Genomic DNA, 14,822 nt, shown 5'->3' on the forward strand with positions numbered 1-14,822 from the left:
CACACATCCAGCAAATATACTTGAGCGAACCCAGGGAATTTCCTCATTTCTTCCCCTTGATCAAGCCCAACAATCACATGTTTTTAAACTACTCACATTACTTTTTCAGTGTCCTTGGGATGGTTGTGGTATTTATTTGAAATACAATCAGATTAATGTGCTTCAATTCACTTTCAATTCGGGGGTATTTTCACTCCATTCTATTCCTGTTTTAATTTAAAAATCTTTATTTTGAAGAACGTTTAGTTCCAAAAGTCAAAATGTACAAAAGATGTACTTAGGAACAGCACACCGTCCCTCATTTCTACCCGTTCACCCCCACCCTGATTTCCTTCTCTCTTTTTTCTTTCTAAAGTGTGTATATGTGTGCATATGCATGTGTGTGTGTGTGTTGTGTGCACAGGTGTGCATTATGTGTACACATGCAGAGGCCAGAGGCCAGTGTTCCCCTCTGTCAATTTCCACCTAATTTTTTGAAACGGTCTCTTGCTGAACTTGGAGCTTACCATTTGGGCTAGGCCGGCTGGCCAGTGAGACCGCCCCCCAACCTCTGGGATCTGTCCATCTATGCCACCCAGTGCTGGGGTTGCAGGCATGCACTACCATGCCTGGCTTTTTCCATAGGCCTGGCATCCAAACTTGAGCCCTTATGCTTGCACAGCAGACACTTTACCCCCTGAGCCACCTCCTCCCATCTTCCTTTCTGCTCTTTCAGATGCATCATACAGAAATGTCTTTTTCTATTCCCTTCCTTTGTCTACAAAGGGCAATCTATTATTTTTTAAATATATTTATTATTTTTATGTGTATGAATGCATTGCCTGCATGTAGGTTGGTGCACCTGTGCCATGAAATGCCTACAGAGGTCAGAAGAGGGTGGCAGATACCCTGGAACTGGAGTTCCAGATGGTTGTTAGCTACCATATAGGTGTTGGGAATCGAACCTGGGTCCTCTGCAAGAGCAGCCAGTGCTCTTAACCGCTGAGCCATCTCTCTAGTCCCAAGGGCAGCATATTATATATGAGTTTTTGTCTCAAACATTTTATTTTTTCTTTTGGTTATACCACAAAATTCTGAACCCAGACAGGCTCTTAGCATGCAACAATTTTGGATTTTCTAATTATTTGCAAAAATCTAATCATTTCTACCAATAACTTTATTTAAAAACTTTTGCAATTATTTATTATTTAACCTCTTAGTAATGAGCTTCCTAAAAGATGATGAAATTCTATGCAAAATGGAATAAATTTTTCATCATCCACTAAACTTGATACCAGATGTAGTAGACTCAAGGTGAGACTTTCTGCAACAGGAGGTCATGGTGATGGGAAGAGGCTGTTTGCTAATGAATAAGACAGTAGTACAGGAGCAATGGGGGTGTGCTGGCTCATCACAGCCACTCTGAGCCCTGGGAGCCCATGCATCCATGCATGTGTCTGCCAGTTCTCATGGGATGGGGCACTTCCAAACCTATTAGAGCTCTCCCCAACTTCTTCCTTCCCTTTGGTATTTAAGACAGCTCCTTTTCAAACTTGTCTTATATGACCAACTAAATATTAGACATTTGAACTTCACATTTGTGAAATACTTTCTTTTAAATATCATCTTGTTGAATGTTTAACTTAAATGTTGTAAGACAGTGGAATAGGTATCAGTATATAGTTTTTCCAGGTGAAATAAATGGAAACTTGGGAAAGAAATCTCAGGGCTAGGACTAGAGTCCAGGTCTTCAGACTCAGAGTCCCAAGTGGCACAGGAGGGCCAAGGGGCACCTGGGCTCATCACACAGTCCCAGCTCCCTGGCTTGTTCCCGTACCCTTTCCTGTAGCCAGCAGGAGACTTAAGCTTTTCCTGTCTAAATCAATGACTGTCACTGTTTGCTTGGTATTAGGTCCTTCAAAATCAAGTCGGAGGGTTTAAATGTAAAAAATTTAATAGTTACTATTATTTTAAGTAAATGCACCATAAAACAGGTATTGGCAGAGTTATTCTGAGACATTTCAGTCATAGCGGGTTTTACTTACATCTGCTGAACTATACCCCACCACAAGGGGAATAGTCACAAGAGAGGTTTTTATAGTTCTAACGTAAACCAGCATGTAAAATGTGATAGTAAAGTAAGATTTCATGTTTGAAATCTTAAGCTGTACAGGGTAATTCCTGTACTATCTTTTGTCAGTTTTTAAAGAGCTCAGATCAGATAGGAGTCCAAAGTACGAACCCTGTTAGCATGTAATCATTTATATTAATGCATTGAGACCAGACTCGAAGCACAGAAAAGGTAGGTGACAGAATTGAAGGGCTGCTTGTTCCCTTTAGTGTATTTAAGACAGCAGATTAACCAGGGCATCTTCCTGTGGGCACACATACACCAAGTCACCTTGTTGCTCGGGGATACGACTCTGGATTGAATATGACTAGTTTGGCGTTCAGAACTATTTAGTGAACTTACCCAGCTGAGTTGTGCATTTCTCACACTTAGGGAAGCTCAGGTCTAGAAACTCTGGTCCGTTCTCTGTGTGGTTTTTGTGAGTGCCAAGACACTGCCCTCTAAACCCTTCTTTTTGTGAGACCAGACGGTGCCATCCCCAGAAGGAGTGCATTGGGTTCTGCACATCCTTCAGCCACCATCCCCACCCCCATCTGTGTACTGCATCAGGACCTTGCCTCTTCTGTCCTTTCAGTCAGTGAAGTGGAAATGAAGCTGTCGGGGCCTAGATGGGTTCTAGTGTCTAAAAGGTAAGGCGACTCTGGACCAGTGAGTAGGATCCTGCCTCATGCACAGGGAGAGGCACCTCGGCAGAGGTCACAGAGATAGGCACCTAGAGGTCCCAGTTTTGCTGGGTGGTTAGGTGCCTGTTCAGCTCCTCAGGGGCCCGAAGTTGAGGGAGGGGTGTGAGGAGAGAGAGCAGGGAGCTGGCTTGATAAAACAGCCATTTCCTTTTTGCTAGTGAAGTTAGAGAGGTCATGAAAGGGAGGCATGATGGTTTTGCACTGGACTGTAGGTGGTGGGAAGACAGTAGTGGCTGTCAGAGTGCTGGGGTCTGTGTGTGCAAGGCTCTCTGCCTGTAACCTCAACCGCTTTCCTAGCAGCTTTAATTGTACATCCCAGACCCGTAATTCACATATCTTGGCTCCTATAACAGTTAACAGTTGGAAATGCAGATGGTTCCTTGTATGTAAAAATTGGGCAATTGTGCACCTGACTCTCAGACTTGCCTGAGCAAGTGTGGGATTTTATGTCCTTGCATAGATACAGGGTTACAGGGTTGTAGGCATGGGAGGCAGAGTAAACAGCAACAGTTGGGGATGTTTGTGCATCTGCCAAAGCCTTTCCAGGGCAGGTGTTCCCATAAATGGGCAACAAAGTGTACTGCCTCTTACCTCCTACAGGGAAGATTGTGGGAGAGATCCTGGCCTGAGACAAGGGTTAAGTTAAACACTAGCGTTTCCCTGGTGCTGGAGTTCTTGCCTGGGAAGGGAGACCTGGGCTGTGAGGTAGGTCTGCCAGGCCCCTGCCCACTGCTCTGAGTGCTCTCTTTGACCTCAATTTGGCCCACTTGGATCCCTTCCCTTTGAAGTGGGTGGCCAGGTTCAGAAGAGGCAGGGAGAGTCAGAGGCCCACTGTGATAGCCCATGGTGATTCTGGCCTGGGCTTCCCTGAATCTCAGCTGTGCTGAGGAGAATGTTCTTCCTAATAAACCATGCATGTGTGTTGGTGTGGTCTCTGCAGCTCTGATGCCCACGGTCCTGCTTAGGGAGACACTGTCTTCTTTCCTGTGCTCGTGTATGCCTCTGCTGCTGTACTCACGTGACTGTATTCAGAGCTGTGTGTCCTGCCACAAGACCGCCATGCAGCAGGTCAGACAGCTCGTGACTCGGGTCCCCAAGGTTATCCTGACAGGTGTTTTGTTCTCTTTGCCTCCCTCAGAGAGTTCTCAAAGGAAAGAGAGAAGGCTAAGGCACGTGGAGATTTCCAGAAGCTTCGCGAGAAGCAGCAGCTGGAAGAGGATCTCAAGGGCTACTTGGATTGGATCACCCAGGCAGAAGACATCGATCCCGAGAACGAGGAGGAGGGGGGAGAGGAAGGCAAACGCAATAGTAGGTGTTGCCCTTCCTGCCTTTGACCAGACAACTCTGAGTGCACTTGAGAAGTGGCAGCGGAGCCCACGTTCATCCCCACACCCCCCATCTACCCCTGGGCTGTAGTAAAATGCCCCCATTCCAACTAACTGCCCTGTCCCCTCTCCCCGTGTACAGCACAGAGAGAAAAGGTGTATCTGTGCCCACTCTGAGTTGACACCTGAGGTGTGGGGTTTAGATCTGTGTGCAAAAAGGTAGCTTTGCAGTTAAGGAGAGTCTGTCAGTAGCACCATGCATTGCACTGTGGACCTTGGGATCTCAGTAAACCTGTTTCTGTGTGGGTACAGGATGGTGGGACATGTCTCTACCCAGCACTGTAGGGGAGGATGTTGTGATTTCCCTCACCTCAGTGAGTAATTCACCTGCATGAGGATTTGAAGAGCGGCCCCCTACTCCTCTTGTGCTGTGTGAAGCCCCCCCCCCCCCCCCCCGCCCCCCAGTGCTTTCTATGCTAAGTCAAATGCTTAGGCCATCAGGGCAGGGAAGAAAACAGCTGGTTGTGCTAGGTGGTTGTTAAGAGGTCTGTGAGTGAGTCAGTGTAGGCTGCTTTGCAGCGCACCTGCCTGGGCTCCGCACTATGACACCAGGCACCCTTAAGTGCTTTCTGCAGGAGGAAGGCCTGATTGTCAGACAGCCACTGGAATTAATTGCCTTTGTCAACCACAGAGCCTCTTTTACTACATGTTTTTCCCACAGACGTGCTCTTAGTTATGCTGGGCCCATTTGGGCCTCAGGCAGGGGTAGAAATTGAAATCTAATACTGCATTTGACTATGATGCTTTTGATTTGTTTCAAATCTAGAATGGTTGCTAGTAAAGACTGAGAACGTAGTTCAAGGGCACATATCCATTGAAAGGCCTGGGAAACCGAGTCTGGTCCTACTGTGTAGATGTTGAGCATTTGCCAAGCAGAGCCCTGGAGGTCACGGTTTGTTCTTTTTACGGGCCAGACAGGCCTGCCCACAAATGAATGCAGTGCAGGGAGCCAGAGGTCCAGGTCACACAAGGGTGAGTGAGTACCTCAGGTGCTGGGAGGTAGATCTGAGGGAGGACAACTGAGTGTCAGGAGAAAGCTGCTGACCCAGGGCTAGCAAGGGGTTGGCAAAGACCAGGGTCAGGAACTCTGTTGAGTTGAGTACGGAGGATATGAAGGGCAGGGTGAGCCACGATGGGCCGGGTGGGAGAGGCAGACTTGGACGTCTTCTGGAAGCAGAGCACAGGGAAACCCAAACTGAAGAGACCTGGAGTTGAGGTGACTCAACCCAGACAGCTTTCCTTTTAGCCTGGGACTCTAGTCTGTGCTTTCACGGGGAGAGTTTTGTGTTGTCATGGTTGCCTGCAACTGACTAGGAAATGAGTGTACTGCTGTGGGGTCTGCAGGGTGCAGCCTCTGGCCTGTCTGGACTCCCTGCATCTTCCAAGGCTCAGGGAGGGACCAGAGTCTCAGCCTCTGAGGATGAGGAAAATGGGAGGCTTTCTGGAGTTGTGTCTCTCTCCCACAAGATCAGAGTTGATCAATGGACATTTGAGTTCCAAATTTGGTGATGTGTCTACTAGGTGATTAGATAGACAAAGCATGACACAGCTCTCCTTGAGAGATCTAGCCTACCCAAATCCCTAAGGCCTCTCTGCAGGGCTTCCATGTCTGTAGTGTGGCTCACAACAAGCTGTCTAGGCCCAGCTTTGGGTGCCCACCCAGCCTTCTCTTCATCTGAAGTCTGGGTTTGAGTGCTGACCTGTGAAAGCCCACCTCCAGCTATTCCACCCCTCCTAAGGCCAGCACATAGCATGTTATGAGCATGCTAGAGAGAATATTGATGTTATGAGCACGCTAGAGAGAATATGATTTGTGCTGTGAAAAAAAAAAGTTTTTTCCCTGAACTCAGTACCCTCCAATGATCCCAAGGGATCACGATTTTATCTGAAGCTGGTATCTCCTGTGTCTTTCCCCCTATCTGTAAAGTACTTGACCATGGGATGACCAAATTGATGATACCTCTACCTTTCAGAGGGGTAGCCATGGATAAAAGATGGAGAAGGCAGTGGCTTGGTGTAGTGCAGAAGGCAGAATATGGCACTGTAATGAAAGACCAGCAGTTTACTCTTCTAGCTCAGAAGGATCAGTGCTGCTGGGGTGGACAGGTGGGAGTATGAGGAAGGCTCCACGGAAGGACGGCATTCTTGCTGGACTCTGAGGGAGGAACATCCTCAGCTATAGATGGTAGGGTGGAGGGGATTCAGACTGAAGAAATGGCATGAAGGACATGCAGAAAGTGACAAATGTTCAAAGTGTTTACATACGTTATTGAGTAATGTCGTCATGGAAAGAGACCAAACCTCGTTAAAACTCACAGATCTTCAAACTGACTGAGTAACTAGGGCTCCTGAGCCCACAAAGCCTTTCTGTATCTTCTGAACATCGGCATTATGGTTTCTGCTATGCAGTGATGTACTACTCAAAATGACTAACTAGCTTGCTGTTTGATCGAGGATAGCAAATACTTCTGTTGTGGCCCCTTGTAGTTTAGCCAGACAGTGGGGTTTCCTGCAGAACGAGGCTCATGATGTCATCAGCTTGCCAGAGCCTCAGCAGTTACGGTTTTAAATGAAGGCATCAATCCTGGCCTGTGGGAACCATGGTTAAGTGTTAAATGACTTAAGAGGAAAGCCCCAAGTCTCCTCCTGGAGAGGATGAAGGGAGCCCAGACCTTCTGGAGAAGCTGCTCTGCTAAGCTCCCATGGCTGCCAGCTGCTTTCTTTCTGTCTTGGCCAGAAAACCACAGGGGGAGAGGATTTCAGACAGGCCCATATGCCCCTGACTGCCAAACATTGGTGGCCTTACCATCACCTGCCTATGCCAGGACCAGGACTGTTCCTGTGCATCTGATTAGCAGGGGAGAAGTGAGGGCATTGTGGTCTCACTGTGGTGTCAGCATCATCCGTAGGTGTGCGAGATTCCCTCGCCTTGTGCTTCACACCCCAGCCCTGTGCCTGGGGCGTCTCTGGGGGGAAGGGGCAGTACAGGCACCTCATCCCTGCTGGCTTAGGATGCTGATTCGACTGGTTACCATTCTCAACTGGGTCTTGGATATGAGTTGGCGTTTTCCTCCCAGATGTTAAGAAATTGACAGTGTAAGATGCCTTTCCTCCTGGATGAGCCGAAGGCTGGATGAGCACAGAAGGAAACGGGGACAGCCTGAGGCTCATTCCTTGTGGGGAGGGGAACTCGGACTGGGAACTCCTGCTGCCAGATCTTCAGTAGAACTTGCTGTCGCTGCTGTCATGAGACTCTGGTAGAACTTGGCCTATGCAATGTGTTTTCTGAAGATCCTACCAGGCTTCTAACCAACCTCAGTGTGAGAACCTTGTAGGACCCTTGCTCTATGCTTTTGTTCGGGAACTGTGATGTTCTCACAATAAATGGCAAACAAAGCTTTCAAGGAATGAGGAGACTTCCGAGACCAGGAGCATCCCTTTCTGGCTCTTGAGGTCCATTTCTACTTTCCCAGGCTTGCTGACAGAAAGCAGGTGTGAAATCAAGCAGCTGGGGAAGCACTCTATCTGCTCTTCTTCATCTGCAAAGGTCACTTGCTGTGTCTGCGGCACCCAGCTTTGATTATACCTTGCAATCACCTGAGGAACGCCCACCCTTCACTCCCAGGCTGTGGTTCATTTAGGGGATAATAGGGGATTCTTTTTGTCAGCTTCCTGGAGAGTCTCACCTGAAGCTCTAGTTAGGAACCTGAGTCTTACCCTGGGTCAGTGGCTGACTCTCCCACCGGTCTAAGCATTCTCTGGAGGGTAGGGACAGGCAGGTCTCCAACCTAGCTATCTAGCTACCTGGTGACTGGTGACATGGGACTGCACTGTGTGCATTCTTGGAGTATTTAAAATATCAGCTCTGTAAATTTGCCATTGTTACATAATTAATTGAAAAGACAAAATTCTCTCAGAAGTTATAGTTCCTCAGCATTTGGGGAATTTTCAAGGCTAATTTATTAACTTTTTGCTGAGCCTCAAAATTCCTTAAGAAACCCAGCCAAATCTAACAGTGATTTCTTTTTTGGACATAGCAGCTGCTTCTGCGTTAACAATGGAGTTTTTCTGGGGCTATTAAAATCTGAAAGCCTAAAACTCTATTTTAATCTCTTCTCATTGTCAGTGAGTCTTTAAAAAAATAACATTAAAAATAATGAAATCATCTTAAAGGGGGCTCGTTCCAAAATTCTGACCAAACGAAGCAGGACAGCCACAGGAGGGAATGCTTAAGCATAGTAATCTCTCTAGGTGTGATATTTGGTGCCCAAAGAAAGGAAGCAGTAGATGAAACTGCCCACAAGAGTACATGACTATCTTGTGCTCCCTCAGGAGTGGTGACCCCCACCCCCGACCACTGCCACCCTCTCACTGTCATGGACCTCAGTGCACAAGGTCACCTGGCTGCCTGCCTTTAGCCCGCACTGCCTTGTTCCCTTTTCCTGCAATGTTTGCTTCAGAGAGCCAGGGATAGCAGAGCTCTTTACAAGTATTAAGTCATGGTAGTGTGCTGGCCCTGTCTTGAAAAACTGTATTTTGGGGATGAAGCTCAGTTGGTAGAGTGTATACCTAGCATGAACAGAGCCTTGGGCTCAATCCCTAACACCCCATAAATTGGGTGTGGTAGCCTATAATCCCAGCACTGGGGCGATGGAGACAGGATGATCAGAAGTTCAAGGTATCTTCCAAGACATAGTCATTCTAGGCCAGCCTAGGATCTATGAGAACCTTTCCCAAACAAAATAAATAAATAAATTTTTAAAAAGATTGTATTTAAAATTTTTTATTTATAAGACTGCTTTTAGTCACAGAGTATCTCAGGATAAAGTTCAAAATTGAAAATATTCACTAAAAGCTGTAAAAGAAACAACAGCAGTTGGGTGGCCCATTATAAATATGCATCCAGGTCATCTGCCTTCACTGGAGAAGCAGTGGGGAGTGATGTGACTGGGAAGGCTGATGGGACGGCCATGCCTTGGGGTCAGCAAACTGACACATGCGCATTGGCTGATGTTGGGAGCAGTCCTCTGCTCGGATCAGTGTCTTCTGGGGTATGTAAAGCAGTGCTTTTGGGCAGCATAGTGTTCCTCACATGTCTAAGCATTCAGTCATTTATTTACTCAAAGGTCACAGAATGGTGAGTAACATTTATCAAGAGCATCCTGTGTGTCAGACACCATTCCAAAGGCTGTAGGCATATGAATTCTTATTCTTTCCACAGCTCTGAGAGACAGGAACTTGATGGATGAGGAAACCAAAGCACACAGAAGTTGCATAGCCTCCCAAGGTCCCATGACTATGCAATGGCTAAGGTGGGGTTTGAACCCAAGTTCTAGCTATCTGCATATAAACCACTGCTAACCTCCAGGAATATCTGCACATTTGTGTCCATGTTCTTGTGGCACAGGTTAGGAAAAGGGCACTTGCACTGTTCAGAGAGCTTGTCCATTTCAGACATGTGTTAGGCTCACCAAAATGTGAGCCAAGTCCCTGTGCCCTTGTGTGTTCTAGCACTGTCCCTGTTGCCATACCATCCCAAAAGTTCCCATCCCCGAACATGTAGTATCTACTCTGAAGGGTGGCCAGCTTAGCATCATCACAGAATCACAACATTGCAAGAGGTTAGAGACCCTAGAATCATTTTTCTTATGACCTAGTGGCCACAGGAGAGTTGTAATAACGATCATACTAATAGTTATGGCTGGTGATGCCTGGCCAAGGCCAAGCACATTGCTTATATGACTTTATTTCCAATTTACCACTTTTTCCATCAACCTTGGAAATTGTATTCAGGTTCATCCATTCTTAACACTGTGCAAGTAAGCAAAACAAGGTAACCTGCCCAAGTTTCTCCGACCAGTGTGCGGCATGGTTGGGGTCAGACCTGGACCGTTAGAATCCAAAGCCTACTTTCTTCACTCCCACCTGCCCTGCCCCAAGTAGCAGTCCTGGTTGGCATCACACTAACATTTCAGAGCCAGGGTCCCTCCCTCCCTAAAGGACCCTTAACCTGAGCATCTTCTCAGTTGGGAGGCCAACAGAGGAAACCTTTGTCCAGAGCTAGCCAATCGTTTATTTAGAACAGGTTCTCAAAGACGGGTTGTGTAGTAGCCTTAACCACTGCCCCTGTCCCTTCAGATCCTGAACTACAGATGCCTACCTAGGAAAAGGGCAGTGGTAGGTACGGATCCAAGGTCAGAGGCCTGTTTCAGGCCTCCTCTGTTGTACACTGGGACCAGTAGCTCCAGCCCTGTGGGCCTGCCTGCTTTGGCTCTCCCGTTTGCGTTGCTCTTGTCTGCCCTCTGCTGTATGGTAATGGAATTGCCTGTGTTCAACCTGAAGGGGTCACAGTGGCTGACTTGCTAAAAGAGGACCAGAAGAAAAGGAAGTTTTGCTGTTTTCGCCAACGCAGGGCTAAAGATCACGGTAACTTGCTGGTTTGGACTGACTCTGGAAGATTCCCTGCCCGGTGTTTCTGGCAGCCTCTGCTCACACATAGGCATCGTGTGGAATGCATGTGCCGTGCGGAGTGTTTGGAAGATGCCTATGTTTTCATTGTGTGATTTCTTTGATGCTTGGTCATGCTGCTTTCTTCTTGTGTTTCCCCAAAATGTGTGGACTTACTAAGATGCTGCTGTGGTTTCTTTTTTGTTTGGGCTGTACCTGTGACAAAGCAGCTGAACTCACTGAGACGTATTGTTTGATTCAGCATGAATATCCTTAGCCTGGAAGACACGCTTTAAAATGCTTTTCCTTAAATGATGTTTTTAAATTTAAACTGTTTAGAAATTTCAATAATGTTATTTGACTGATTTTTTTTCCAGGCTACATGTTTCAGATTGCTTCATGGCTAAAATTAATAGTGAGGTTTAAAACAGGCTTCTGGGGGACACTTGCCTTCTCACGTGAGAACAGTCTGATGTGAGAATTATTTAAATTTAAATTTCAAGCTGTGACCTAAATAATACTGACCATACCCTCCACCCTACCCCACCTAAACCCCTGGCAGAGCATCCAGGGCTGTCACCATGTAGGGATCTATACCAAGAGCTGCCTCCTAGCCCAGCTCTGTACAGGTCGCTGCTATGGTGCACAAGCACAATCAGCCTCATGCTGCCACCAAGATGGACCCCAGTCAGAAAGAGGAAGAGTCTTTGAGAAGATTTGGACTGCAGGAGCAAAAAGCCAGCTTCTGGGAGAGCAGGGGGCCGTATTGCATGGTTTTGTTCAAGTGGGCATTACCTCCTATAAGAATGCTGAGCTCAGAGGTTAAGGGAAGGGTAGGGGTCTGACTGAGACTGTGTCGGAGTCCTCAATGGTGGGGTTGTCAGATGGAAGGCACTTGACCTACAGGGCCATGACACAAGGATGAAAAATAAGAATTCTATCACAGTTGGACAGTGAGTTAGGCCAGAGATGGGGCTGTGCTGCCTGGCTTTTGTGTTTGCAGAGGGATGAGCAGGAGACTTCCTTGGTGCTGTTCCCTAGGGCCTCAGTAAGGAGGGTAGACCAGTCAGTCAGGAGGGTAGACCAGTCAGGAGCCTAGACTTCAGCTAGCCAGGACAGATTGTCACAGACATAAGAAAAACTGTCTTTAAAAACTGACTTAGGAATCTAGTTCTGGGATGAGTATTTTTGGTTTCCCAGAAGTGGGGAGACCCTCTCTTTGGGCCCACCCTCCTCAGTGGTAGCTTGGACTTTGTGACTTTTTAAGGATGTGTGTGTCAACACTATTAATTTTCTGAGAGGTACGGAGAGAGGAGGCAGCCTAATTTTTTTCAGGAAAATGAATTTATTTTGAGTGAAGAATGGTCTTGTGTTGATGGTAATATCCAGGAAGGACCTTGACCCTGTTGGTGACAGTGGGGCGGGAACCCTGTGGAAATTGTTCCACCTTGTCACTGGTGCATAGGAAGAATGGTTTTCAGGACACAATTTTTGCTTTAGATATGGAATCCTTGGTCTGGCCTTGACCCACATTCCCCAAGACTAGTCTGTCGGCCTCAGAGCACCAAGAACCTCTTAGTCTTGTGTTAGCTACATGCATTACCACTAGCTTGTGCAAGTGTGTTCAGGGGGTGCCTGGGGCCTTTGGGGTTTGACAGGCATGTTACATCATGGGACTGTTCATGCTTGTCATGAGAACAAGATGGAAACAGACGATCTTGAGGTCAGATTCTCTGTCTGGTCAGTTGCTCAGCCTCGCTTCCCCCCCCCTTTCATAGAAACTTTAGTAGCATATAGGAAATGCTGAAAGAGACCCCTGAGTCATGCACAAAAGCTCACGCTGGGGAGAACAGGTAAGAGGAGCTGGAGAGAAGGCTCAGCAGTTAAGAGCACGTACTGTTTTTCCAGAGGACTTAGGGTCCTCAGTACCCACTTTGGGTAGCCCACAGCTGCCTGTTACTCCAACTTTAGGGGATTCCATGCCCTCTTCTGGCCTCCACAGGCACCTGCACACTCATGGCATGCATCAACACAGATATAAATACCTATGCATGCACAAAAACACAGATGAGTGCAGCGCAGAGTCCCAGGACACTTATGCACATCACTGCTACTGTGGCAGGTTCCAGAAAGAGGCTGGGTGCCCTGGGCTCAGTGTGGCATGTGACAGGCCTTCCGTTTTGGCTGTGGTGGTTGGAGGATCTAGGGTCTCCTGGGGCTGGCTTAGGTCTCAGGAGCTGCTCCTTCTGTGCTGTGCTCTCTTCCTTGGGCATTAGGTCTGGAGGAGACTTGGAGTCAACCTCCTGGGCAGTAGGACTGGTACTACCCATGAGGGTGCTGGATGGTGGTTTCCTGGTACTTCTTAGATTATACCATCTCCTTAAAGAGCTGGAGGAGTGTCCAGCTGCTGGTGGTAAAAGCAGACAGCTCTTGAGTGTTTCTTTTCTTGCTGTGACAGAAGACCTGAGGTAAATGGATCTTAAAGGAGATACTGTCCTGCAGTTGAGGTGACTAAGCACAAACAACAAGCACTAGTCCCCATATTAGCGACAATGGGCACCAAGCTTTCCCAACTTCTCTTCAAGAGCCTTTGACCTCTCTGAAGGAAGTGATATGCCTATTAGTAGTGAATGTCATTCTGAGGTGCTGCCTGTTTGAACCCACACATAGATTCTTCCATTGGGGGTGGATGGGTCCATGTGCCTGTCTGTCCATGTGTGTGTAAGTGTGTGTGTGTGTGTGTGTGTGTGTGCACGTGTGTGCATGCTTGCCTCTGAATTCATAAGGCTGGCAGATTTCATTAAGAAGCATGTTGTCTTTGGAGTGAGAGTAGATGAGGAAATCTATACACTGATTGAAAATGCTAGGTGTTGGCTAGCCTGAGAAATGTCCATCCTTGGTTGACTTTGTGTGACACCTCTCACAGCAGCAGCCAGGCACAGTGCAAGATGTTAAAGAGAAACACATGACACAGAGTGGCACCAGGTAGGGTCCTGGCCAGATTGTCCGTGCCAAAGCCTTGGGAACTCATCTACAGCTCAGGATGTACTAGGCTGCTGTCCTGACATCTCCTCACCCTCAGCTGCACCCAGGTTCCTTCTCAGTACACCCCCTCCACCTGTGAGCTTATCTTGGTGCTCTCCCTAGAAGTCCCCATACCTGAAATAGAAAAGGACTTGCAGCTTCTTCCTGTGCAGATGGTCCTGATGTTTCTGTAAGGGGTGACTGGCATCTGCAATCAATATGAGGTTTTGAGGGGTCTGCTTGCAACCTTAAAAGGCCTAGGCACTTATTAGCATGAACACTGACTCCCTGAGGGAGGGAGCAGGGAATCACTCTGTCATGGTGCTCCGGAGGCCTTGGGAAGCAGGAATGCGTCCAGGAGATTTCTATAATTCTTTCTGTTGTGATCTCTATAAAGTCCCAGTAGTCACCAACAGAGCTAGTTATTTGTACTATCCCCATTTGGGAACTCATCTTCCGGATGTGATGTGCTATGTGCAGGTATCTAGGGCTTAGTAAGGGACATCAGAATAGTGAACCCGTGGATAATGGATTTGCTTGGTTTGGAACATTTTTGACATGTAGAGTTTTAAGCATGTACCAAAGCTGCATTTATGCCAGTCTCTTCAAGCATGTTCTGAAACTGCAGATATGGCACACCATTGTGCGCCAAGTTCCACTGTGTGGAACTGAGGGGAGCTTTCTGCATCTGAGCTGTGTGTCCCCAAGGCAAGCTGGTCATCTCTGTCATCTGTGTAGTCAGTTTTTTCGTGTTCCCTCAGAAGCCCATTCAAGTACTCATTCTGTCCTGGTGTTTTAAAATATAGATGAGCTCCTACTGGTACTAAGTGAAGCAAAACTCACACCAACTCATTACCATGAAAGAAAAAATAAGTCCTATGCAAGTGAAGGGTGAAATGCTCCTTCTGGGAAAGGAACTTCTGTCCACCCTGCATTAGAGACTGAGAGGCTGAAGCAGACACGAGGCTGCCAGGGCCCCAGCAGAGCTTGGTTCCTCTGTCAGGCTAAGGGACAAGATCAAGGTCCAAATGCCATCTTCTAGCAGTCACCACTCTCCTCTTCTCCCTTCCACTCCTCCTCTGTAGCCTTGGTGACATCATTCTGCAGTCAACTTCCTGGGGACTCTGTATAAGGGGTTATGACAGGAGAGGTGCTGTCCCTACAGCAGGCTGT

At 47.5% G+C, this 14,822-nt stretch overlaps 1 protein-coding gene across 2 annotated transcripts in view; it reads left to right on the forward strand.

Annotated features, from left to right (window-relative positions):
- The window catches only part of Cacna1d (calcium voltage-gated channel subunit alpha1 D), a 357,002-nt gene that overhangs the window by 247,141 nt on the left and 95,039 nt on the right, over positions 1-14,822 (forward strand). For both annotated transcript variants that reach the window (XM_008851829.2, XM_008851828.2), the window contains exon 9: positions 3,932-4,101. In XM_008851829.2, coding sequence (XP_008850051.1) covers positions 3,932-4,101 — 170 coding nt within the window. The remainder of the gene's footprint in view (positions 1-3,931; positions 4,102-14,822) is intronic.

The sequence above is a fragment of the Nannospalax galili genome, unplaced genomic scaffold, assembly GCF_000622305.1.
Source record: "Nannospalax galili isolate Female #2095 unplaced genomic scaffold, S.galili_v1.0 scaffold485, whole genome shotgun sequence".
Classification (NCBI taxonomy): Eukaryota; Metazoa; Chordata; class Mammalia; order Rodentia; family Spalacidae; genus Nannospalax; species Nannospalax galili.